This window comes from Chionomys nivalis, chromosome 4 (assembly GCF_950005125.1).
Source record: "Chionomys nivalis chromosome 4, mChiNiv1.1, whole genome shotgun sequence".
NCBI classification, from domain to species: Eukaryota; Metazoa; Chordata; class Mammalia; order Rodentia; family Cricetidae; genus Chionomys; species Chionomys nivalis.
The window spans coordinates 100,778,660-100,802,229 of NC_080089.1; the positions used below are offsets into that span (position 1 = coordinate 100,778,660).

Here is a 23,570-nt window from a genome sequence, read left to right on the forward strand (position 1 = left end):
GAGACAACAGCAAGAAAAATCTGTATTATGATTTTAATGCTATTAATATAAAGCAATTTAAGTGAAAAGAAATAGGGAATACTATTTCATGATTGTACTCATTAAGAAGGACATAGAAAACATGCCTAATTTAAAATTAAAAGAAGCCGGATTATCTTTAAGCATGTTTACTTATCCATTTTCAATTAGTCTTGCCTTTACAAACAAGCCATTCTAATTTTCCAGTAAGTCTGTGAACAACTAAATTTGTAACATAACTAATATGCTTGAATAATAGTAACAACTTTAGAAATGGACTAATTTTATAAATGAGATTGATAGAGACTAGAAACAGTAGTAACATAAAATAGTCATTCCTTAGAGACTAAATAGTGCACACACACACTTTACTTCTGCTCCTGAGCACAGAGCACATGCAAACACATATCTACAGACTGACATTTCTCTCCTGAAGTGCTGACTTCAACAGGTAAAACAGACTGCAATCTTGGCTTTTAAAAGTTCATATAAACCTTTAAACAGCTTCTAACATTAATTACCTGATTTGTTACTTCTAAGGTATTGGGATTATATGTAGTAACTGCATGGGTTCCAACTGAAAAGACTCGCTTATACCTACAAGGAAAGACAAGCTTACATTTAGTTTTAAGCAACAAAAATTTTTAGTTGAATACATATGATACTAACACAAATGAACATTTTAATAAATAGAAATGTGTTGGCTGATCAATGGTGATTAAATACAGTTTATTTTTGTTTTCATATTTAATAACCTAAAATATTATCAGATTTAAAACCCATGCACCACTTATTTAATGGAGACTATTAGTGTTCTGCATAGAAAATATGACCTCTTCACAAATGTGGTGATGTTAGCACAGACTTAACTCAGTAAAAGGCAGTAGCCAAGGATGCTGAAAGAATTCTAAATAGGACATTTTTCTTTTAACAAGACACTGCACATGGCTAATTCTTTCAAAGTATCCTTTCATCAAATCCACAATGGGAAGGAGGGAAAGCTATGGCCTGCAACTGCCCAATAAAGCACATGAGGGAACGGCAATTCCTACTTCAGCAACTACCTGCCGTGTGTCTGTTGCAACTTTAAACACATAGGAAGCCTGCATCACAGGCAAGCAACTTTTCATTTCTCACTTTATTGCCTTTACTGAAAGTAACAAACCAAACAAGAAAAGACACTTGAATTATCAGTAATTCTCATGAAGAGGAGCTTATACTGATGATAAAGTAGAAACTTAACTAGAAAAACATTTAAAAATAAAGACAGCTCTTTAGATATAAACATTAAAATGAAAAAAAAACATTAGGTAGAATAGAATAATAAAGAAAATGTAAGGAAAAAACTGGCAACAAAAAATTCACTACCACAGATACAGAATTAAAAAATATTCTCTATAATAGTCTATGCAGATAAATTTCAAAATTAAGAATAATCACTGCATAAAACGTTAGAAAGCTGTGAAGAAAGACAATATATAAAACACCAGACTCAGCAGTTTCCAGAGGGAAGAAAATGGCAACACCCATGCTTTAAAAACTGTAGACAAGAGTAAGGGCAGCATCTTAACTCTTTAAATGATACTAAACCCAGTAACTGAACAAGGAAAACTGAGACACTGGTCTGTTTTTAAAGCAAGCATAAATAATAACCAAGTAGCTTCTTAAAATCAAGGAAGACGATTCATTTCAGAGAAACAAATTTCAGTTAGAAAAAAACTATTCATGACTGATAACAATTACTGAAATACTTGTATTCAGTAGTATTTTAATTATAAAGATGGACACTAAAGTAAATCAAATACTTTCCAGACCTCTGAGTTTTTCTGCTGTTAACCAATATACTAAAAACATGTACAGTACATTGCTCAAAAGCTACTAGTAGACTCAAGAGAACACATCATGCTTCTATTAAAGACAGGGTAGTCAACTGCACCAATAATAGCCTATAATATTCAGGGGTCTATGCCAGTGCTCTTGGCTGTGCTCCAGAACCTGACAGTGATACCCCACTGCTGAAGACACCATATACTTGAGTCACAGAACATAAGACTATCAAGCTGGTCCCGACTTGGAAGCTTCATTTATGTTGGCTAGCTTCTACAGTGCTTGGAGGTGCACACACACACACACACACAATCAGAAGAGAAAAGCAATCATTAGTCTTACCCAGCTATGAACTGTGGGAGCTACAGTGATGACCAGCCTGGCAAGAAATGCCCACTGGTACAAGAGTGGCACAATTGTACGGGAGTAACTAATTACTTTCTGCCTGGGTTTAAGACCACTCCATAATACAGAACCCATACCTGGAACCACTGTTGGGCCAAGGCCCTGTGACTAGACAAGTCACAGCCCCTGAGGAGAACCTACCACTATAATCCTACTAGACAGGAACAGTATGAAACTGACTCTAATGACTCACTGTTATACCCATAGATCAATGCTTCTCAACCCATCTCAGAGAAGCTTTATTGGAAGATGGTGATAAACACAGGACCCACAAATGGTTATGGCACTGAATTTTCAGCCCTAAGTGGCACATAAATCTCTCTATCAAACCCCCTTCTCCCAAGGCTCAGGATCATTGTAGAATAGGGGATGGAAAGAATGTAAGAATAAAAGGTGGTGAATAACTAAAGGAAAATGGTTCTTCAAGACACAACAGATCAGCTTCACATGTGAACGCAAAATTGTGACATGTATAAAACCTGTGTAAGGCCAAACCATACCAAATCCTACCATGGAGAAAGGGGCACACAGTGCCATCCTGACCAAAGAAACTACTGCCAATTAACAGCTGCTGGGAAAGGAAGTCAGTTTAAGAGTATAGCCCCTGTTAATCAAACCGCACTTCAATGGAAGGCCACATATCCAAGAACATATGAGTACACAAACTGAACCTGATAGGTATTAAAAACAAACATCAAAAAAAACCTATGAGCCGGGCGGTGGTGGCGCACGCCTTTAATCCCAGCACTTGGGAGGCAGAGGCAGGCGGATCTCTGTGAGTTCGAGACCAGCCTGGTCTACAAGAGCTAGTTCCAGGACAGGCTCCAAAACCACAGAGAAACCCTGTCTCGAAAAACCAAAAAAAAAAAAAAAAAAAAAAAAAAAACCTATGAGAGATCAGAAACATTTGTTTCTTTATTACATTTTTTATTATCTAATCAGCATATTGTATAATAATAATGCCAAAGTTATTTCCACATGGGCAAAAAAAACCTGATAGGATGTGAATTTTTTTCTTCTAAAATTTATATTTTTATTAGTTTTTTGATTTTTTATTGAGCTCTACATTTTTCTCTGCTCCTCTCCCTGTCTCTTCCCTCCCCCCCTTCAATCCTCCCCCAAGGTCCCCATGCTCCCAATTTACTCAGGAGATCTTGTCTTTTTCTACTTTCTACTTCCCATGTAGATTAGATCTATGTAAGTCTCTCTTAGTGTCCTCACTGTTGTCTAAGTTCTCTGGGATTGTGGTTTGTAGGCTGTTTTACTTTGCTTTATGTTTAAAAACCACCTATGAGTGAGCACATGTGATAATTGTCTTTCTGTGTCTGGGTTACCTCACTCAAAATAATGTTTTCTAGCTCTATCCATTTGCCTGCAAAATTCAAGATGTCATTATCTCTTTCTGCTGTGTAGTACTCCATTGCATAAATGTACCACATTTTCCTTATCCATTCTTCGGTCAAGGGGCATTTAGGTTGTTTCCAGGTTCTGGCTATGACAAACAAAGCTGCTATGAACATACTTGAGCACATGTCCTTGTGGCACAATTGAGCATCCTTTGGATATATACCCAAAAGTGGTATTATTGGGTCTTGAGGTTGTTTCCTAATTGAGAAAATTAGGTTGTTTCCTAATTTTCTGAGAAATCGCCACACTGACATCCAAAGGTGTTGTACCAGCTTTCATTCCCACCAGCAATGCAGAAGCATTCCCTTTACCCCACAACCTCTCCAGCATAAGTTGTCATCAGTGTTTTTGGTCTTGGCCATTCTTACAGGTGTAAGACAGAATCTCAGAGTTGTTTTGATTTGCATTTCTCTGATGACTAAGGATGTTGAGCATTTCCTTAAGTGTCTTTCAGCTATTTTAGATTCCTCTGTTGAGAGTTCTCTGTTTAGGTCTGTACTCCATTTTTTTATTGGACTATGTGATCTTTTGGTGTCCAATTTCTTGAGTTCTTTGTATATTTTGGAGATCAGACCTCTGTCTGATGTGGGGTTAGTGAAGATCTTTTCCCATTCTGTAGGCTGTCGTTTTGTCTTATTGACTGTGTCCTTTGCTTTACAGAAGCTTTTGAGTTTCAGGAGGTCCCTTTTATTGTTTCTCTCAGTGTCTGTGCTGCTGGGGTTATACTTAGGAAGTGGTCTACTGTGCCAATGCATTCAAGTGTATTTCCCATTTTCTCTTCTATAAGGTTCAGTGTGGCTGGCTTTATGTTGAGATCTTTGATCCATTTGGACTTGAGTTTTGTGCATGGTGATAGATATGGGTCTATTTTCATTCTTCTACATGTTGATATCCAGTTATGCCAGTGTCATTTGTTAAATATGCTTTCTTTTTTCCATTTGATATTTTTTGCTTCTTTGTCAAAAATCAGGTGTTCGTAGGTGTGTGGATTAATATCCAGGTCTTCTATTCAGTTTCATTGGTCCTCCTGTCTGTTCTTATGACAATACCAGGCTGTTTTCATACTGTAGCTCTGTAGTAGAGTTTGAAGTCAGGATTGCGATGTCTCTAGAAGTTTTTTTATTGTATAGGATTGTTTTGGGTTTTTTGCTTTTCCATATGAAACTGAGTACCATTCTTTCGAGGTCTTTGAATAATTTTGCTAGGATTTTGATGGGCATTGCATTGAATCTGTAGATTGCTTTCGGTAAGATTGCCATTTTACTATGTTAATTCTGCCTACCCAAGAGCATGGGAGATCTTTCCACTTCCAGTGTCTTCTTCAATTTCTTTCTTTAAAGATTTAAAGTTCTTGTCATACAAGTCTTCCACTGGTTAGAGTTACTCCGAGATATTTTATGCTATCTGTGGCTATTGTGAAGGGTGTTCTTCTTTTCCAGCTCTGACTTCTTTTCCAGCCCTTTTATCACCTGTGTACAGGAAGGCTACCGATTTTTTTTTGAGTTAATCTTGTATCCTGCCACATTACTGAACGTGTTTATGAGTTGTAGAAGTTGCTAGGATGTGAATTTTTATCATGGATAAAATTCATACTACACTTTGCTCAAATTTTTAAAGTCTAAAGTAGAATTAGAAAGTAATGTATAAAATTATTTCCTTTAAACAGAACACATTTCTGCCTAATGTGAAGTAAGGATTGGGTGACTGGTGAAGTAGTTAAGACTTATCTCCATAGCTAGTTGTAAAACTTTGAAGAATCAGTCAATTAATAGGAACTAAAACAATGAAATAGAGGCCCCTAAAACTGATATTTGACCTGAAATATAAAATGAAATTAAAGTTCAATAGAAATTATTCACAAATCCTATTTTCTAGAATCACCTTCGAGAGTGAAAAATCACAATCTTCATTATCCAGCAATGCAGCTATAGCTATGGAGGCGGCTATGGTCGGGAGGTGGCTATGGTCAAGCACTTGGGGGTCAAGTGCTTGTTCTGTGAGCACTGAGGAGTTTGGATCCCAGTGAAGGTTGGGTGGAGATGGCAACCTGCCTGTAAGTCCAGCCTTGGAAAACAAAGACCAAGGGTCTACAGAGCAAGCTGGCTAGGGAGACAACAGCCAGTGCTGCGTTTGACTGAAAGACTCTGGTCATTGAATAAGGTGAAAGGGCACTGGAGGCTGATTTCTGATATTAACCTTAGGTCTCCACACTCACACACACTCACACACATATGCATACACACACATGCAAACTACACACACATACATGAATAAAAACACTAAGACTATAACATGGATTTCATTTTGTGAGTGAAAGAGTAGCAAAACAAAAAAAAAGTCCCAAGAATTAACTATTATGTGCTTTTTTTGAGGATCAGTTAAGAAAATGCTATCTATCTATCTACACACACATATACACATACATATTCTTTTTCTCATCTTTCCTACCACACCAAGCCCCTTCTAACACCTATATTAATTTTTAACTGATGGCAGTACTTACTCTTATATCTTATGAGTCATGTGATGTTTCAATACTGTGTACATTGTGTAAAGCTCAAACCAGAATATACATATCCACTGTCTCGAACGTTTATCATAGCCTTATAATGAAAATATTGAAAATCCTTCTGAATGCTTTGAAATACATCACTGTTATCCTGAGACATGCCACTATGGAGGGGGGAGAAAGCCCAGAGCCTCATGTATACTACAGAAGTGCTCTACACTGATATCTTACTCATTCAACCCCCTCACAAACAGTTGTAAGTTCCGATTTTTTTTTTTTTTTTTTTTTTTTTGGTTTTTCAAGACAGGGTTTCTCTGTGGCTTTGGAGCCTGTCCTGGAACTAGCTCTTGTAGACCAGGCTGGTCTCGAACTCACAGAGATCCGCCTGCCTCTGCCTCCTGAGTGCTGGGATTAAAGGCGTGCGCCACCACCGCCCGGCCCGATATATTTTCAACTTTCATCAGATGAACTTTCTAAGATTCTACCTGTGTGAGCTCCACATAGCATCCACCTCTCTAGCCTGGCTTATTTTGATCTTCAGTTCCACTCATGACCCAAATGACAATTTCATTCTTTTATAACTGAATCATATTCCATTGTATGTCACACACTTTGTACATCTGTCAGCCAATATGCACTAAAATGTCCTACTTCTCTCTCTCTCTTTCTTTCTTTCTTTTTTTTTTTTTTTTTGGTTTTTCGAAACAGGGTTTCTCTGTAGCTTTGGAGCCTGCCCTGGAACTTGCTCTGAAGATCAGGCTAGCCTAGAACTCACAGAGATCCGCCTGCCTCTGCCTCCTGAGTGCTGGGATTAAAGGTGTGAGCCACCACTGCTCAAAAGCGTCCTACTTTTTTTTTTTTAATATTTACTTATTTATTATGTATACAATATTCTGTCTGTGTGTATGCCTGCAGGCCAGAAGAGGGCACCAGACCCCTCTACAGATGGTTGTGAGCCACCATGTGGTTGCTGGGAATTGAACTCAGGACCTTTGGAAGAGCAGGCAATGCTCTTAACCTCTGAGCCATCTCTCCAGCCCGCGTCCTACTTCTTGACTTCTGCGAATAGTTCTAAAATAAACACAAGTGAAGATGTTTACTGATTTTCTTCACAGTTGTCCCGTTAGTTTATATATCCAATAGTGGGATTCCTGTCTCCTACACTAGTTCTGCTTTGACATTTTAAAGAACTCTCTTTCCACTTTCCATGGAAACTACACTAATTTATATCCCTACCAGCAGTGTCTAAGGGCACCTCTCTATCTTCTCTATCTATCCTCACAGTTTTCCTGATGACAGCCATCCTCACTAGGGTGAAATGATACCTGTGATTGTCATTCATATTTCCATGATGGTTAGTGTCAGTGAGCATTTTTTCACATGTGTGGCTAGTATATATCAGCATTGTAAAATGTCTACTTAGGGCTTTCGTTCATCACATTTAGCTGTTCTTGGAGTTCCTTATATATTCTGGTTATTAGCCCCTGGATAGTTGTATGATTTGCAAATACATTCTCTCATTCTGTGGCTTGTCTTTCCATTTCCTCTTGGTTTTGTAGCAGGTTGATGCCATGTACTTACTTTACTTTCATTTCCCTTGCTTTAGCGGTCTTGTGACTCCTTTCTGCCCATCCGCACAAACACTGGCCATTCCAATACCTTAAAGTATTTCTGTGTTTTTTTCTCAAAGTTTTGTTTTAGGTCCTATATCGAGTCTTTAAATTCACTTGAAGTTGATTTTTCTAACTTGTGAGAGATGAGGGTCTCTCTTGTGTAGTCTCATTTTCTGTCTGCACTGTAAAGGCCATCCTTCCTCAATGTATGTGTTTATCACCACCACAGATGCTAGGCTTATATGTAGGCTCTGTCCTGCTCCGCTGTTCGGTTTTTATGCCAGCTCCATGCTACTTCAATCACTATAGCTTTGTACAATTTGAAGTCAGGTACATAAGACCTTTTGCTTTCTTTTCCTTCTGGATGGCTTTAGTAATGTGGGGGTTTGTTGTAGTTTTGTTCTGATCTGAGAATTTCTTTTTGCTTGGTGAAGAGTGTCACTGGCATTTTGACAGAGACCACATTAAATCTGTAGATCATTTTGAGTAATACAATGTGGATTATTCCTTTATGGTATGAATATGTGTCACTGTGACTGGGTTAATAAAGAAGCTGAGTGGTCAATAGCTGGACAGGCAGAGGTTAGGCGGGACTTGCAAACAAAGAAAGAGAGAGAAGAGGGGGAGGAGTCTCAGAATAATGAGGAGACCTGGAGAAAAGGGCATGAACTTGCCATACTGAGAAAAGGTACCAAACCACATGGCAGAGTCTAGATAAGAAATAAGGGTTAATTTGAAATAATTTAAAAGAGCTAGTAACATACCTGAGCTATTGCCTGAGCAATTATAATTAATAAATAGTCTCAGTGTGGTTATTTGACAGAATTAACCTTATAAAGGGAACTACTTGGATTCTTCCCCAAATTGTACATGATGCACCAATAACTGGGACCCATACATTTTAGACTGATGCAAATAAATCAGAAAAGATAGGTTATAAATCAGAAGATGTAAGTAAGGTGGAACAAAGCCCTTATAATTCTGTCCAAAAGGCAGAATTATATGCTATTCTCATGGTACTAAGGGATTTTAAAGAACCTCTCAATATAGTTACTGATTCGCAATATGCAGAAAGAGTTGTCCTGCATATTGAAACTGATAAATTTATACCAGATGATACAGAGTTGACTTCATTATTCATACAGGTTCAAGATATAATCAGGAATAGGCTTTGTCCCATATACATAACACATATCCAATTCCATATGGGTCTGCCAGGTCCTCTAGCACAAGGTAATGCCAAAATTGATCAATTATTGATTGGCCTCAGAATTTAATAAAATAAAATCATGTCAACAGCAAAGGTTTAAAGAAAGTTTTCTATTACATGGCAACAAGCAAAGGAGATTATAAAGAGATGTCCTACTTGCTCTTTCAATAACCAAACACCATTACCTGTACTCAAAGGAATGAGATCTGGCAAATGGATGTGTTCCACTTTACAGAATTTGAAAAAATTTAAAATATGGACACCACACCATTGACACTTATTCAGGTTTTCAATGGGCAACTGCCTTGAGCTCAGAAAAGGCTGATTCAGTAAACATGCATTTATTAGAAGTTATGGCCATCATGGGTATACCTACACAAATAAAGACAGATAATGGTCTGGCATATGTATCTAAAAAAATGAAACGATTTTTTTGATTATTATAATATAAAAGCATATTACAGGTATACCAAACAATCCTATAGGTCAGGCAGTTACAGAAAGATCAAATCGAACTATAAAGGGTATGCTAAACAGAAAGGGATGGAAAATACCCTCAGAAATAGATTGCATAATGCTTTATTAACCTTGAATTTCTTAACGCTAATGAGAAAGGAACAACAGCAGTAGAGAGATATTGGATAACAGAAAGAACTTCTGAATTAAATCAGCTGGTATATTTCAAGGATGTCTTGACCTCACAATGGAAGCCAGGAGACGTGTTATGTTGGGGAAGGGATTTTGCTCTTGTTTCCACAGGAGAAGAAAAACTATGGCTACCATCAAAATTAATAAAGATTCTGTTTGAAAAAGAGAAGCCTCTTGAGAAAGAGAAATGACAGCTCATCCACAGAGGTGACACACATACATGTGGTAAGAAAACCTCATAAGGGTTGGGGCAAGGTTCTGTTCTTGTCTTTGCAGGAAAATACTCATCTTCAGAGAGTGGAGAGACCTTGGACATCAAGATGCCTAAAGATGAAGACATAGCTATCCAGAAAGAATCAACAAGCAAAGAGAAATCTGACTTATGATGCTATATCATCTCCATGGTAAAATTTGAAAATTTGATCATCTGGACATGTATACATCTCTACTTAAAAAATAAGAACTAGCTTTAGAGTTGGACAATGGCTATCCTTCTCTAAATTCAAGCACATTGTTAAAAGAAAAATTCGAAATTTATGTCTCATGTCAGCAGTCATCTGGTATGGGACAGAGAGAAGATAGATTTTAAGAAAATACTTTACTTTTCTCCATGCCCACTTTGTCTAAATTGTATCTTTTGTTGAATATGTCTATATGAATAATGTTTAAGTTTTCAATTATGAACAGTAGATTTTCCTGCAGTAATCTTTGAAGCTTCCAGGAAGATGGGACCCCACAACAATGAATTCACCCGATTGATATGACGTCATGATGCTGATAGTGCTACTATGAGACTGGTTTTTGGGTGCCAGCTGTGGAAATGGCACACCTTCTTAAAAAATTCTGATCAGAACTCCAAATAAGAACTTCAAAAAACAGACAAACAAAAACCTTATCAACTACTCAGAGACCATTTGCAATCATACAAAACAGCAATCTTGAAACTTAACCATCATTTTACTTTTACAGGATCCCATAGAAAAACACTGCCCCCATGACAGCAGGAAGCAATTCTAGAAAGTGATGTTCCCTCTCCCAACAAAGTTTGTCCTCACGGTTAGAAATGCCATTTAGGGGTTGATTATTACTCACATAGGGTTGGAGGTTGGGGTGGAAATTATGTAGGCCTAGAGATCAAAAAACGGGGAAAGCTGAATGAGATAATAGGTACATTAGTGTGAACTTACACACACTAATAATAACAGAATGAATACTTGTGAGCTATTATATTTACATTGGTATAGATTTTTGTACATTGATACAAGTTCAAATTACATTTGTTATTTCTGTTTACAATATTTGTACACCTATGCAAAGTTATTTTGTCATACTGTATGCATGCATGTTTCTACCTCTGTTTAAGACATTTTGTGCATTGATACAATTTTAGGATATGTTACCATATTGCATTATATACTTCTACCTCTGATCAAGATATTTATACACTGTTTACATTTTGAGGTCATTGTTCTCCTTACTGCACAGCTGTTTAAAGATTGTTTAATATTCTGATATGAAGTCTTTATCTTTAAGTTATATAGGTATTTAGTATTATAGGTTAATAGTCATTCATGTTTGTTAAGCTTTTAGTCAGACTAATTAGGTTCTTTAGATACACAGAGATTGTATTATGCATAGATAGGTAACCTTCAACTACTTCAAAGATCTGTAGAACATGGCATTTAAATAACTTAAGATTCTGAGACACGATTGCTCCTGGCAGCAGCAATCTATTCCTGAGAGAGTGTTGGGCACCAAAAGACACTCCACTTGGGGTTTGTCTTCTTGGCACAACTGGCCTTTGGGCAAGAAACTGCTCATGCCTCGACCACTGACAAAGTGTACAATGTCTGAACTGGACAAGCAGGATATAAGAAAAAAGACTGTGGCCAGGCAGTGGTGGCGCACGCCTTTAATCCCAGCACTTGGGAGGCAAAGGCAGGCAGATCTCTGTGAGTTCAAGGCCAGCCTGGTCTACAAGAGCTAGTTCTAGGACAGGCACCAATAACTACAGAGAAACCCTGTCTTGAAAATAAAAAGAAAAGAAAAAAAGAAAAAAGGACTGGCAAATCTTGCCAAGACAGGGTAAGATGGTTTTTTAAAAACTTCCTGCCTCTGAAAATGGTCTGTCAGTTACTCTAGGCCTTAGCCAAAGTTGGTTGCTTCAACATTGCAAATGAGACTTTGGGTGTTTGCTCAGGCAGCCAGTTGTCTCTGTCAACTACTGCACATTTGCTCTTCCTGCCCACTCAAGTAATATCTCCCTTCTCAGGCCTTCAATAGGATTGAAGATTAGATAGCAGTAGTTACCGACCTCTTATGATTTAGCCATTTCCAATACAAGATTTAGACTTCTTAGGATAGAATGCTTATTAAAACATTTAGCATACATTCCTTGCTTAATATTGCTTATGCCGGTGGTTGTAATTCTAATTTTATATTTGATATCTGTTCCGAGTGTATATAGTTTTGTAATGGGTTTGGAACTCTCTTATTTAAACAAAAGGGGGAGGTGCTGTGGGAGTTTCTCTCACTCCTTCAGCCAATAGCCTTTAAGATACCAGCCCACTTGGGAGTGGTTTCTTATACTAGAAATGCAGTTGTAGCCTGCGCTCGCTCTCTTACTTTCAGGCTGCTAGACTCTGTTTCTCTTCCCCGTTCATGCAGAGGACTGTGACCTAGGACAGCGATCTGTGAGTTTCCCCTAAATAAATAACCTTTTATTACACGTAATTCTGAACTAGTGTGGGATTATTTTGTAACTTCCATCATCAAGACAGATTTTTCTATTCTTAGAAAAAGCTGTCTTTGTAGAGGAGAATTCTTCAGGGGGTAGAAAGGTATGATAGACAATTTCTGTATGCCATCAACACTCACACTCGGTTTCCAAGGATCTGAGGCGAGGGTCCTTGCCATAGCATGCTCATATCAGCAACACACAGTTTTAAACTTTATTAAACATTATTAAACACACTTAGAACTTTATATATTCAGGATTTCTTCCACTTCCTACCAGGCACTGCTGCTACAGGAGGCACCAGGGCATAACTGTTATGCTCACCAACTCTGAGGTCACACTGTCTGCACTGAAATACTTCCTGGGCTACTCATCAACTATGGACCCTCTGATAATTAAGGAACAGTTTCTCCATTTGAAAGATGTGGGTAACATATATGTTTTATAAGAATCATAAGAAATAATGCAAGTGAGGGCTTTGAAACTGTGTCTGCCACATAAGCAAACAACCAATCCCTGCTAGCAAATCCTATTGCTGTTTTTCTGCTAGAGGAATGAACATTAATTATTGGGAGGGAAGATTTTAAAATTCCAAGGAAATAAATTGATTATAATTCTAAGTTTTAAATATTCCTTTCCTAATCATGACTGCTTCAGTACATTCATACTTTAAAAAAAAAAAAACACAGAATAAAAGGAGTGGGCAAGTCTGTCATCTGGTTATACCATCAGAATACTCAGTTTCTCGTAAAAATCTAATTTACCTAAGAGGGCTCATTCTCATTAGAAGCTATAAGACCAGAGAAGAGAAACAACAGGTAAGACAAACTTCAACGCCATCCAATAACTCAGCAAGATGCCTTTCTCTCTTATAAAGGCACCCCATGAAAAAGAGCATTTTTAAAGGTCTTGGTTCTGATACACAATCAATAGCCATAGTCTTTCTCAGATGAGAAGGAACAAAAGTTTTGTACACTGTAAAATATAAAGTTGCCAAAAAGATGTGATCCAGTGCGTACTTTCAAATCTCATATCACCTGGTAATGGCTTCAGAGAGCTATACAGACAGAACATGAGGAGAATTCTGGATGGACTCATCTAAGGCTGGGCCTGGTAGCATCAAAGCTAGGATACAAGGAAAACATGCCCCGTAGGAGCCCTCTGGTCACTAGAACCAGCACCCCTTCTCTTATCCAACTCTTATTCTAGAACATAAGCATAAAAATGTAGCAGCATCATGTTCCTCAACCCCTCCCTCTCTCCCTTGCCTCTAATCATTGCAACTGTCTGCACTGTGGTGAACATCTGAACTTCACAGATCAATTGCAGCTTTTCCTATCATACTGGGCTTAAAATCCTGTCTAGATACTAAAATCCCACTCAAAATTACAGTACCTGCTCTACTAACTAATACTGGAGTGACCCATAGACAGTCTGTACTTGCAAATTCCATCTAAAGAGAAAAAAACAACGTATTACTTTGAAGTTTTCCACAACGAATCTGCACTTCCGCTTTAGCCAAACATCTGCACCTTCCTTCCGGCCTGAAGTGTCTTGCTTAAGCCAAAGAGGAAATCTTGTTTTCATGGAAGAAAAGTGCTTTTATTCCCTGTAATCTCCCTTTGTTGCTCTCTAAAGAAACACGTAATTAAATTATGGATGGACTGCCCCAGTGGGGAAAACAACAAGCACAGAAGAAAAGCTGCTGTGCCAGCCCAGGGGTCTGTCTATACACCTGCATCCGACAAGCCTATACTCATAGAAGCAGAAGGCAGCTGGACCTAAGACATGGCGGAAACAGCGCAAAAGTACAAAAATGGGTCACACGAATTTCCCTGGGTACAATCTGTGGGGTTATCTTTAAGGGAGCATGTGAAGAGAAAGGGAAGTATGTGTTCATTTGATCACTACCATCAGAAATTTCCCCAGATGGTAGATCTGGGATGGCAACTTGCATGAGTCTAGACTCTCTTAAAACAAGCCCCAATTTAAAAAAAAAAAAAAAAAATCACATGTAGAATCTGTTGTATAAACAAACACATTTAGAGAAATGTTCAACTAACAACTAAAATAAAATTTTGAATGACATTTTAATTTTTTTTATTTTAACACTGTTGAAGAATACCTTAAACCTAGATTTGAATTGGTCAGAAAAGAAATAAATATAGTAATGGATTTCAGTACTGCACAATGCACACAGCCAACTGAAGTCACTATTTGAGAGAAGGGGATTCAAAGTAAAACACCCCTGCAAAGAGCATTATCTTCTGTTCCTAGATCAGGCAGTTAATACTGCCAAGGCGGCACTATGTCCCCAACAGACAGAAACTCGATGCAACAGCATTAGAACTCCAGCCACATTTTAGTAAAATTGACAACTCACGGAAAAACTGATATAGCAGTATAAGAAATGGAGAATACTCAACATAATACTGAAGTTACAGCCTCATGCCTGCCAATTTCAAAGGGTACAAAGCCACAGTAAATCAAATCAGCATATTACTGACTTTAGCACAGACAGGCATCCCGGTAAAAGGAATCAAACTGAGAATTCACATTTAAGGTCAAAGGACTTTTGACAAGGGGGTCAAACAACTCAATGGGAAAAGAATGTTTTTTTTCAACAAGTGATTCAGGTCCAACTAGATCTTCACATGCGGGCCCTCAATTCACACCACATCCAAGTTAACTCAAAACTAAAGTCATAAAAGTCATAGAAGGAAACACAGGAGTAAATCCTAACAAACAGCACAAGTAACAACAACAACAACAACAAAAGACAAAAGCATGGTTTCATCAACATTGAAAACTGACAGCATCAAGACAGCTGGAGGCGTCCCGCAGAACTGGAACAATATGTTGCGATCACTTATCTGGTACAGAATTTGTGTTTAAAGAATTCCTACAGCTCGGCAATTAGAGAGACAACCCATTAAAAATGGGTGAATGATGTGAACAGACATTTCATCAAAGATTTACAAATGCCCAAAAAGCACATGAAAACATATTCAAGCATTCCACTGTTTCTCAGAGGTTAGACATGGAGTCACCATAAGCCCCAGCAATTCCACTTCTTGGAAATACTGACTCATCCAAACCATATTTAGAATATTCATACAAGAGTAAAAAAGAGTAGACAACGCAAATGCCCACTAATTTAAGAACAAACAATCAAAATGTTGTACAATCATGAAACCAACTATGATTTGGCAGTAAATGGTACTGATACATGCTATTAACGTACAGATGAACCCTGAAACATTAATTGGAAGAACAACTACAACCACATTTTAACCAGTTTGGTTTCTACGAGATGCTCCAAACAGACAAACCCAACATCACTCAGTAAGTAAGTGCCTGGCAGACAGTGGTTTCTAAAGAAAATATATTTTTTAAGTGTGCTCTAATGATAGTGGCAACACATCATCATTTTACATATACTAGAAAAATTCAATGAATTATATATTTTTTTTGTAAGGGTGAGTTTTATTATAAAATATGTTATTGCTGTTAGAAAAACATCATGTTTCCATGTGTGAATGGAGGGAAGGGAACTGGGCAAAGAAAACAGAAATGACTTTACTGTTACAGAATAAATGGGATTCTCTTAAGCATTAGTCATCATTTCCTAGAAGCATTGAAAATTCTAGAGGCTCATATTACCGACAAGCTCACAAAGCAGCAAGCATCACAGTGAACCTCCCCACACAGAAATGAAGTATCAGTGTATAGTAAACAAACTAAGAACAGCAGCTACATAATGATAATCAGAGCAATCTACTACTCAAAAAATCATAAAATCAAGTCCAATCAAAGAACTAGAGGTTAACACTACTTTGTGCACAGCAACTTGACTTTGCTCTGTGAAACACAGGCAAGTATTCTACAGGGTAATAATCATGCTCACTAACATAAGCTCACAGAGCAAGATACTAACAAAAAACAAGTCTAAGCAATCAAATCTTTCAAAATTAGTCAGTTTGCTAAGGTAAGTCAGAACACTAGTGCTCAAATGTTGAACTATCCTAAGGCCACCATACCATCAACCAAAGAAATGATAAGTGAGGAATATGAACAAAAACTATTCATGTGTGTTGTGTTACTCATGACCCAAAATAGAAGACTGTGGTCCCCTGTCTGTCAAGGTTAGACACAGTCTCACTGTTCAATGCTTCTCAGAATGACCTCGTCTCTAACAGTCCAGTTTCATGCACTGAATACTCAATGTACTACAGGCAAAATTTCAAAGCCTTCATTCATTCCACATCACTTCATTTAATCTTTACAATAACCTATAGGGAAGAAATCTATCCTATAGGAAGAGAACACAAAGACATCTTGGTCTGAATAAAACAAATACAAACATGAAATGCCATCATTTCCACTCAAGAAAAAAAATGCAACTAAAAAAATCATTTTTAAATAACTAAATACAGTCTTTAAAACAGCTCCAAATCTCAACAGAAGCAAATGGTTGAATAAACTAGACTCTGAGTAATAAAGTTGGCAACACTGTAGCATAAACTGGACATGATAGCAACCCTTTCTCTTGTTACTTTTCAATTTTTTAAAAAAGAAAGATCTAGAAAGATCAAAAGAAATAGGGACACAATTCATTTCCATGTGACCTATGTGTTTAAAATGCGCACATAGCTTCCCAGAAAAGAAAGTTCAACAGTACCGCTGGGTTGTGCCTCACTATGAAAGATACTTACACTGCGTTTAAAGGATACTTTATGGAAGTTCAGAAGTGTAAAGCAAAGGATACTTACTTTCCCCTCCATGAGTGCTTGGTTGTGTAGAAACATGCCAGATCCTTATTTTCCCTAATTATGTTCATTTTGTGCTGAAACCTGGAAGACAAAGGTATGGATTCCCTTAATACAGTGTTATACAATGTTAATTTTTCCTGAATCTCTCACAGTAAGGGACAGTATCTCTCTGTTCCCTAACTCTGCATTGCCACAAAGTATTTAAGGACATGAGACAGATCAATGCTGTGTTCAGTACCATATCATGATTGCATCCTCAACCACTACTTTTTCCCTAGAACCACTGGTCTGCGTTGCTCAGAGACAAGAGCTGTCCTCAATCAACATCCTGAGTACAAGGAAATTTAGTATAAGTTTTCAGATGAGAAAATTAATCTTTACCTCTAATACTTTTAAACAGTGCCTTGGCACATTGTGAGCACCTAAAATTAATTATCAAGAGTCAAATCAATTACAGAAAGTTTCTGTTGCACAGCTAAGGGCTGGCCACACTGCTGTCCCTTAGTACTTTAGGGAGCAGTATTAACTAAGAATTTACAAATAAGAACTCTCTAAATTAGGAAAGTAGTACATGTCACAATAAGAAATACAAAATGCTCATAAGATAGCTTTCATCCTAAAATATACCAATATACACTGTATCCTCCCTTTTTATATTTACAAAACAGAAAGAGAAGGGGAGGGGAGGGGAGAGAGGAGGGGAGGGGAGGGAAGAGGAAGGGAGGAGAAGAGAGGAGAGGAGAGGAGAGGAGAGGAGAGGAGAGGAGAGGAGAGGAGAGGAGAGGAGAGGAGAGGAGACTGGACTGAGTATAATAGCGAACATCTTTGATCTCAGCACTCAGGAAGCAGAGGCAGGCAGACCTCTGTGAGTTCCAGGATAGCCAGAGCTACACAGTGAGGCCCTATCTCAAAACAAACAACCCACCCTAAGATCACCATGCACCTCTACAGAATAATCTTTCCCCATAAAATTAAATATTCATTGAGAAAATATTTAAGACTAGACAGTATTCCATTCCTGACCATGCTAGAACAGCATTATGCAAAGAGCATCTATCTATAAACTTTATTACCAGACTATATCAAGGCAATAAAGAGATTGAAGATGAGCATTCACAGACTTTTATGGCAGTCTGATTAGTAGAATCCTTGGCTGGACAGAGCAAAAGCAGGTAAGGGTTGCTGGGTTTGTGCCACACTGCAGTGAGAATAAAGCTGTGCAGTATCTACTGACTGTAACCTAGCAATACACAAAACCCAGAAGTAACTTATTTTATGGAAGTAAAAAAACAAAAATAAAATACTTAAATTCTTTAAGTAACTTTGAAAAACAGGATTTGTGTGACTATTAATGAAAAGTTGGTGATCTTCTGAAGATACAGCAAAACTTACACAAAAACTAAGGAAGAATGTGGGACCTGGTTTCTCAGCTGTGAAGTGGCCTCTTCTCCCTGGCCTTACTAGAAATGCATGCTAAAACTTACTGTAAGATACTTCATCAAAGTGTAAATAATTCAAATGGAACAATAGGAATTACAGCTTGCTTAAACTTGCCTTACATCTTTACATACTTCAACTCCCGTTTGAAATTAATTCACAGGCCATAAATTCACCATCTTAAGTACATGATTCTGTTTGGTCTATGCTTAAACCTTCTACAGCCATCACCAACTCAAAAATCTTTTCATCACCCCAAGACACCAGCTGTCACTGGGCGTGGTGGTACATACCTTTAATCTCAGCACTCAGGAAGCAAGACAGATCTCTTGAGTTTGAGGCCAGCCTAGTCTACAGTGAGTTCCAGGTCAGACTGGATATGGTAAGACCTTGTCTCAAACAAACAAAAACCAAAACAGATCCTCACTGACAGTTATACCTTGGATCTCCTCCCCCAGCACCCGGCAGTGAGAAATAGACTTTCTGCTATTGTTTCTGCCTATATAAGGGATCTAGGCAAATGATGTTCTACTGTGTGCAGATGTATTTTGTTCATTCATCTACTGAGGGACAGTGGTGTTGTTTCTTCCTTCTGGTTATTATACATAACACTGCTATGACATATGTGTGCGAGCTGTTGTGGAAATGTTTTCGTTTCCTAAGTATACACTAGAAGGGCAAAGAGAGCCTTCATTCTTCCTTCTTGTTGTTAAACCACCAACTACTGAATTTTTACCCTCTATATAAAATGCTCTTCCCCCAGATAGTTTGTAGCTTGCACTGTCCTCTTCTTCAAATCTATGCTCACCATCCCGTTTACAGTGAGACCTACCCTACCCAGTTAGCACCCTCCTCTGTCTGCACTTCTATTCTTTTAAGTCCTTGTTTTCCTCACAGCATTCTTCATAGTCCAAAACTCAGTTATCTATCTAGTCCTAATAGCTCACAAATGCGTCTCTGGAGTCCACAGGAGAGACTGACATAAAACAGCTGCACTGGACAAGCATCTGCATGAGTGAACGTAATGTGGCAATCCCGTGGGCAGTTCTAATGATCACTTAAAGCCTGATGCTCTAAGAGGGGCAGTCCAAACAAGAATCTGTCAAATCTTTGAGAAAAGTACCATTAATTCATGCTCTAAGGAAGAGAAGAACACCACCAATTTTTGAGCTTTTATTAATTATCAGAAAGAAGAAATTTATCTTACAGTTAACTTGCATTTTCTTATTGGTGAGCATCAAGAAAATGCAGTTTGGACAGCTCATGTGACCCTTTGCTTTGAGTTGGTCTGATACTATGAGTAGGTATGACCCTTTGCTTGAGTTGGTGTGACTTTTGTTTGAATGGGTATGACACTTTACTTATTTCTGTATTTTGCATTTGATATAACTTGAAGAGCCAACCAAAATTTATTAAACCCATCAACATCCCATCCTTCTGAATCATTTGCAGTAGTTATGTTGAAAAGAAACTGAGATATTACCAAAGACTTTAAAACAACAACAACAACAAAATACCTGAACTACACATATGGTATAGTTTCCCCTCATATATACAAAAAGGGGGGGGGTGCTGGAATGATAAAATGAACAGAAAGGTGAATAGCTGACACTGAAGAATGGGATTTGAATTCTTGGTCCACACTGAAGGAAACAGAATGATCTAGTCTATACCAAAGCTCTATTTTGGACAAACTAAAAAGGAAAAAAAAATTATATTGAAGAGAACCTAGCTGATACCATTATTAAGGACTATAAAGTAAAAATCAGAGAAATATTATAAAGGCCTGAGATCTGAGAAGGGAAATAATGTTACCTGAGAAATATTATAAAGGCCTGATTGCAGGCACATGCTAGGCATCTCAGCACTTGCATGGTTGAAGTAAGAAGATAACGAGAGACCAGCCTGAGCTACATGGAATTAGGGTTATGAGCCATAAGAAAAAGATATGAGCCCTAATAAATCCACAAGGGAACCAAGGCAAAATAATTCTGCAATTAATGACAATAGAGATTTATGAATTCTTAAAGAAAGCATATGAAGAATGAATCCATGAATGTCACTGATTCAGAACAGGCTGGTGCCTACCATTCACAGAAGAATGAGTTTCAGGAAAGATGAAAACACACTGAGAAGATTTTGAGGCGAAGACAGACAGAAGGTCTAATACATACTATAAAAGCAAAACCAAAGGCTACCAGGATTGCTTATTAAAGGAAAACTACATTCCCGATGAGGATTAGCCTGGTGGCAGAAAAGAAACAGAACTACAGAATTACTCAAATCTTACATATCAAGATTCCTATAGGTGGGACTGAAAAGATGGTTCAGAGGTTTAGAGTACTTGTTCTTGAAGAGGACCTCGGTTCAATTCCTAGCACCCACACTTGGCTCACGACCATCTTTCACTCCAGCTCCAGGGGTTCCAATGACCTCTTTTGACCTCCATAGGTACCGGGAACTGCTCCTTGGCATGAAACCTTTCCCTTTAATTGTGGTATACTCACATAAGTATGTCTTCATAATGGGGAGTAGAGGGGCAGGAGACAGGGGTCCAAGTAGTCAAGTAACCTTACAAATGAGGTAATTCAGAGCTGTTATTAGTATCTGCACAGTGTCAAAATAGAAATCATAATACTTCCATTGAAGGATACTTGAAGGCTGGAAGACTGCGATCCTATTCTAACTCTATGGCATGTCCTAAAATTGATTACACAGCAACTCTTACCAAGTACTCGGTTGCTAGTGACTGGGCTAGGCATCTACCACACATTTATCAAATTCTCTTGCCCTGATGGTTCCCATTTTGTTGACAAGAAAACTGAGTTAGAGAAGTTCAATTATATGCTAAGGTTACACAGCTAATTAAATGGTTGGATCAGGCTCTGGTACAACCTGCTTAAACTCTTCACTCTATACACTTGATGCAAGTTTTCCTATATTCCCTCAACCTCAGGAAATCCATTTTGGCCATGTAATTACTCATGTATCGTTTGACAGCATGTTCCTGAGCTAACCAAAACTGATTTCAATTGTTATCTTTATCTGGAAAGGATCAAACACCTGTAGGAAGTGGCTTTTGAAACTGCAAATTCAAACAAACAAATGACCACAGTAAATGCAGGACAGACTCCAAAGTGGCACTATCCCACCACCCATGAGTACAGCACAGAGCACTTCCTCCTATAGCTTGCTGCCCTCTTGACTTTTTCCAGAGTGTTCCAAACATGTGACAACAATCTATCCATGCATGACTTCAGGTACTGTTTGAGAAGATTTCACAAAAAGGGAATTTTAACTAACTCTGAGCATTTTAAAAATAATTAGGCTATGGTCTACAGAGGGAGTTCCAGGACAGGCTCCAAAGCTACAGAGAAACCCTGTCTCGAAAAACTTAAATAAGTAAGTAAATAAGTAAATAAGTAAATAAATAAATAAATAAATAAATAAAATAGCCAGGCTAAATGAGGTCTGAGGTTGAGCCCCATTGCTCAGCAGGGTGACATTAACTTTCCTAACTTTTTAAATTTATACTCTTAGGAAAATCTCTGGTAATTTTTTTTAACACACTTTATCCAATGAGTAGTACCTGGCCTGAAAACTGAATTAACTCTTTCAGACTACTATCATACTTCTAAACAAACTCACAAAACGCAGTATCAATTCACACAAAGCAGAAAACACAAGAAATACAGCTAGATATGGTGGCGAATGAGTATAATACCAGCACTTAGGAAGTTGAGGCAGGAGTATCACCATAATGAGGCTAGCTTGGGCTAGTTCTGAGCCAAGCTTTAGGAAGAGAAGAGAGGCGAAGAGGGTGTGTTGACAGTGTACCATCCAGGGAAGAACTAGAAAAACTTCAAATGAACCACAGAAAAAGCGTGGCAGCAAGTTGGGGATGCTTGGAGCAGTGGTCAGGTGATTTACCTTGGCAGCTGTGGCACAGATCCCAGAACTACTGGTCCATGTACTACATCAGCATACATCTACCACCAAGGTAAGTTACGACGGTAAATTTAAAGAAACACTACTTACTGCCAAAAGCAGACATAGGTACCACTCACTGGATGTATGACCTTGAACAAATTTCTTAGTTTCTCTGAGTTACAGTCACCTATAAAATAGGGATGAATATCTGTCCAAAGAGTGGTATAGACTAAAGGAGACAATTTAGTTAAGTAATTAACTCAGAACAAAGACTCAGGAATTAATATTAACTAGCAACTATCATTCTTTAAATATACCACTCCAGATACACAAATTCTTTTGTTCACTGTTTGATTTTCAAGACAGGGTTTTCTCTGGCTATCCTGGAACTCTCTCTGTAGACCAGGATGGCCTCAACTCACAGAGATCCTCCAGCTGGGTCTCTGTGATCCCTCCCAAGTGCTGGGAATAAAAGCAAGTGCCACCACTGCCCACAATCTCCCGTGCATTTCTATTCCCCTTTTATTTCCAAGTATGCGTTAGGGCATGGGGGGGATGATTTCACATGATCCCCCTATATCTTTTTGGTGGTGATTATTTTGTCTGTGCTATAACAAATAAAGCTTATCTGGATCCCTGAGTGTGGAGCCAGCTCTAGTTAACCACAGAGGCCATGCAGTGGTGACCATGCCTTTAATCCCAGCACCTGGGAGGAGGAAACATGAAATGATAGGCTAGGCCCAAGGAGGAAGTGATAAGGCAGGGTGGAAAAGGAGCTTGGCCTTTTCTGGCTGAGAAGTTGGAGAGGTATGGGGTGGCTCTGGCTTGCTCCCTTGTCTCTCTGATCTTCAGCATTTACCCCAATATCCGACTCCAGGTTTTTATTATTAAGACCAACTAGAATTCGCACTATATCTTCTATTAATACCAAGCTTCTATAATTCAATGTAGAGCAACTCAACCTATCTGCTGTGTCAGTTACCTTAGTTAACTATGGTCTGAAAATGCTAAGTAGAAACTTTCAGAAACAATTTACAAGTTTTAAATTGCATACTGT

The 23,570-nt window shown here is 38.1% G+C and overlaps 1 protein-coding gene across 2 annotated transcripts in view; it reads right to left on the reverse strand.

The window, feature by feature from the left end:
* Nucleotides 1–23,570, reverse strand: part of Dnajc13 (DnaJ heat shock protein family (Hsp40) member C13) — a 122,541-nt gene that overhangs the window by 87,690 nt on the left and 11,281 nt on the right. For both annotated transcript variants that reach the window (XR_009056975.1, XM_057766478.1), the window contains exons 2-3: nt 17,147–17,227; nt 540–615 (exon numbers count right to left, since the gene is read on the reverse strand). Coding sequence is in view for 1 of the 2 variants with exons in the window: in XM_057766478.1 (XP_057622461.1) it covers nt 540–615; nt 17,147–17,214 (144 nt within the window). In the remaining variant the exon portion in view is untranslated. The remainder of the gene's footprint in view (nt 1–539; nt 616–17,146; nt 17,228–23,570) is intronic.